This window comes from Benincasa hispida, chromosome 12 (assembly GCF_009727055.1).
Source record: "Benincasa hispida cultivar B227 chromosome 12, ASM972705v1, whole genome shotgun sequence".
Classification (NCBI taxonomy): Eukaryota; Viridiplantae; Streptophyta; class Magnoliopsida; order Cucurbitales; family Cucurbitaceae; genus Benincasa; species Benincasa hispida.
In genome coordinates this window covers 18,699,795-18,703,575 of record NC_052360.1, presented here as the reverse complement: position 1 = coordinate 18,703,575, position 3,781 = coordinate 18,699,795, and the positions used below count along the sequence as shown (strand labels likewise).

General features: G+C 38.2%; 2 protein-coding genes across 2 annotated transcripts in view; both read left to right on the top strand.

The window, feature by feature from the left end:
* Positions 1–1,607, top strand: part of LOC120067433 — a 1,826-nt gene extending 219 nt beyond the window's left edge. Inside the window, exons 2-5 of the mRNA XM_039018994.1 lie at positions 22–144; positions 399–659; positions 739–888; positions 966–1,607. Coding sequence (XP_038874922.1) covers positions 22–144; positions 399–659; positions 739–888; positions 966–1,607 — 1,176 coding nt within the window. The remainder of the gene's footprint in view (positions 1–21; positions 145–398; positions 660–738; positions 889–965) is intronic.
* Positions 1,591–2,556, top strand: LOC120068574. The gene is made up of 2 exons (XM_039020389.1): positions 1,591–1,928; positions 2,010–2,556. Exons 1-2 carry the CDS (start codon positions 1,674–1,676, stop codon positions 2,226–2,228), a joined length of 474 nt encoding a protein of 157 aa, XP_038876317.1. The 5' UTR covers positions 1,591–1,673; the 3' UTR covers positions 2,229–2,556.
* Positions 2,557–3,781: the final 1,225 nt, after the last annotated feature.

Here is a 3,781-nt window from a genome sequence, read left to right as displayed (position 1 = left end):
CACATTGCTAATGCAAACAAGATTGTGAAAGAGAAGCTTACGCCAAGGCAGTTGGACATGTTCAAGAGAACAGTTTTTGGACGATTTGTAGACGTTGACATGGTGTTTAACAGCCCAGTTATCCATCACATGTTGCTGAGAGAAGTGAGAGGATGAGATTAGACTCAATGTCATTCTCTATTTATGGAAAGGTTGTCACTTTTTCAAAGGATGACTTTTTGTTGATGACTAGTTTGTGGCAATCCCCAACACGAGTTGATCAGAACTAGCAGTCCTCGTATGAACTTGCTATCAAGTATTTTGGTAATCGAGTGACGAAGGACACCTTACATCTCCGTCGACTTGAAGAAAAATACAAGGACTTGGAGTTTGAAAATGATGATGATGATGTTGTAAAGATCACAGTAGTTTACTATATTAAGGTCTCAATGATGGGAAAAAACAAACAGAAAAATGCAGTGGACCTCAAATGTTTTAAGGACGTTCAAACCTTAGATTACTACAACAGTCTTGATTGGGGTACCATTATTTGGGAGAGGACATTGGATGCCCTAAAGACTGTGTTGAATGATAAGAGCAGTCTATACAAGACGAGGGTCAAAGGAAATAAAAATTACGTTGTGAAGTACTCTTTACGTGGATTTCCACAAGCGTTCCAGGTAAATTTGCTTAACATAATAATTGTGTTGTTTGATTTAACATTACTATTATTCTTAATATGTTTTAAATTTTATTTAGGTATGGACGTACGAGATCCTAGCTTCATCGATAGCTGGAAACATTGCGAAGCGAAGGAGCAAGGTGGCTTTGCCCCGCATATTACGATGGTCATGCTCCCACTCATTGTCCTTCAAAGAACTCAAGAGAGAGATATTCGAGTCTAACAATGTACGTTTACTCTATGCATAATATGTTTATCTGGTTGTTAAGTTGACACTAACCAGTTTACTGGGTTGTTAATGCAGATAAAAGTTAAAGAGGGTAATGTCATGTCAGATGCTGAGAGGGAGTTTCGGGATACCCCAGTGGACGGGCGACCTATATTTGATCTAGGTACGGATGATGATAGTTCTGAAAATGGCAATAGGTCGACTAGTGATAGGGGTAGTCCTGAAAGTGAAAGTGACAGTGATGATCATTGTAGAGGTGACAATGATGAAGTTATTAGGGTAGAAGGAGGGGATGAACCTGAGCATTCTGAGCATAAGGATGTTGAATATGGAAAGATGGAAAGAGGGACATACACACCTAGTGATAATATGTTCCATGATGTGATGGAGGACGTACACGATGAGGATGAGTTGAACCAACTTGATGTCTATCTTACAGACTCCCGTAGAGAGCGACCTGTGGATGAAGAATGTCCTGAGTGTGCTGCCCGCCACAGGGAGGGAGCCAATCCCAACGAGTCTATTTATTCGTACCTGCAGATCATGGACAACTCACTATCGAGGTTGGATGGCCGTATATCGGGTTTAGATAGTTGTGTATCCAATATGGAGGAAAACATGACGGACATGAAAGGGCAATTGTTGGCCATCCTGTTACTGTTGCAGTCTATGTGTAAGGTTTACATTTATTATCATTTTATGTCTTCATGTGTTTAGTTTTTACGTGTTCGTGAACTCATCATTTTACTTTACTAATTGAAGGGTTCCACGGTGAATGAGGAGATGACCAGGTCACCCATCCCATCTCGGGATCCCGATACCAATAATGCGACTGCCTCTGACACTCCCATCCCCCCTCTACAGCCCGATACCACCATGACATCACCAATTGACGTTGAACCTATAGAGGCTGATGTCCCACAAACAGAGCTTGACATGTCTGCCTTACTCACCATGCCACATACATATGCTGACATGTCTAGCATCCCAAAGGCCAACATTTTTGGGATTGTTACGATCACAGAAGAAGTTACACTGGTGAGTAATTTATTGATCAGTAATATTTATTTATATTTTTATATTTCTCGATGAATAAAATTTTGTTATATGTTTATGTAGGAATCTCGAAGAATTAGTTGTAAGAGAAAACCTGTTGATAAATATACACCCTCAACTCAAGTAAAGAAGAAAAGTGTGGTTAAGCATCCTCTCTCAGGTGTAGCTATGTCACTATCCAGAGCGATCGTCACATATAACGTAGCACATGATGTTCCACACAATATCCTTACAGAAATGATGGGCTGGATCTCGGACGACAATACGGTTAACAAGGTTTGAGAGAACTCCTTTAAACCACTCACCAAGCAATTCTTCAAGGAATTGATTACCCTGAATTCGTTGGTCGAGTGCGATGTAAGTTTCCTAGTTTTTACTTTTTTACATGTTGGCTATCTTGTACTTTTACTGACATAGTAATTTTTCGTGCATACCATAAATACTTTATTTTATTTTATGAAAGAAAAATTTTATACCCGGCCCGACATGTGCATGCACAAGTTCACCATCTTGCCAATTGGTGTAACGGTAAATTTTGATATTTCGTTTCTTAACTTCTCATTATATTTCGTTACTTAACTTCTCATTTTATTTGACAGAGTCACCTTAATGCTCGTGGCGGGGTATTTAAATGAATAAAGAATAAGACACTTCTGGAGGCTGCCCTAGCATAGGAAGATGAAGACATGTATAAGGACTACATCACTGGTAAATTTGATGTCAAATGGATAGATGTGGATTTCGTTTGTACGGCAATGAATATCAGTGACCACTGGATGGTCATTGCAATGGACATTAACAGAGGCCACATATTCATGTTCGATTCACTTCCGTCATACACACCAATGACAAAGCTGGTGAATTGGCTAGAGCCATTGACGGTCACAGTACCATCCCTACTTCACTACTATGACGTGGATCGTTCAAAGCCGGACCTATCCACAGCCCGTTGGAAAATCTCGCGACCTATGAACGTCGACATACAATAGGGGTCGCTTGATTGTGGCATCTTCGCAATCAAATTACTAAAACACCTGGTGACTGGTGCTGATTCGTCCGTAATCACTTAGAAGAAGATGAATGAATATAGGATGCAGTTAGCGTATCAAATATGGGCAAACACTCCATATTTTTTATGTGTATAGAACATGTATTTTTTATGTATGTAAAAATATTTATTTTTTGTGTATGTAAAAATATTTATTTGTTATGTATAATGGAGCTATTGCTCTTTTCATTGTATAATTGAACATGTATTTTTTTTATGTAAGTTCAAAGTTCAAAGTTCAATATCAAAATTTTATCAGAACATGCATAATTAAGCTACTACTCTTTTCATTGTATCAATGGTATGTAGAACATTATATGGTTCAAGGTTCAAGGTTCAAACTTCAAACATTGAGAGAGTGAGATTTTGAGAGAAAGCAAGATTGAGAGAGTGAGATGTTGAGAGAGAGCAAGATTGAGAGAGCGAGATGTTGAGAGAGAGCGAGATTGAGAGAGTATGAAGTTATTGTTTTTTGTTACAAGTATGAATATTGAGAGAATATGAAGATGAAGAGAATATGAAGATTGCTATTATAGAAATACTCCAGCTTGTTATTGTTTATTGTTTACAAGATGAAAGTATGAAGTATGAAGTATGAAAAAGTATGAAGTATGTTACAAGTATGACGTATGAAAAACTGATCAATAGTATTTGTAACAAATGAAATGTTACAAGCTAGTTACAAAATAAACTAGATGAGGAGTGTTTGTATCTCAGTCTCTGGCATTTTCAGCACGTCGCACGGTTGTAAGCGGTTCGATACAATTTTGGCGTTTATGCCCATAAT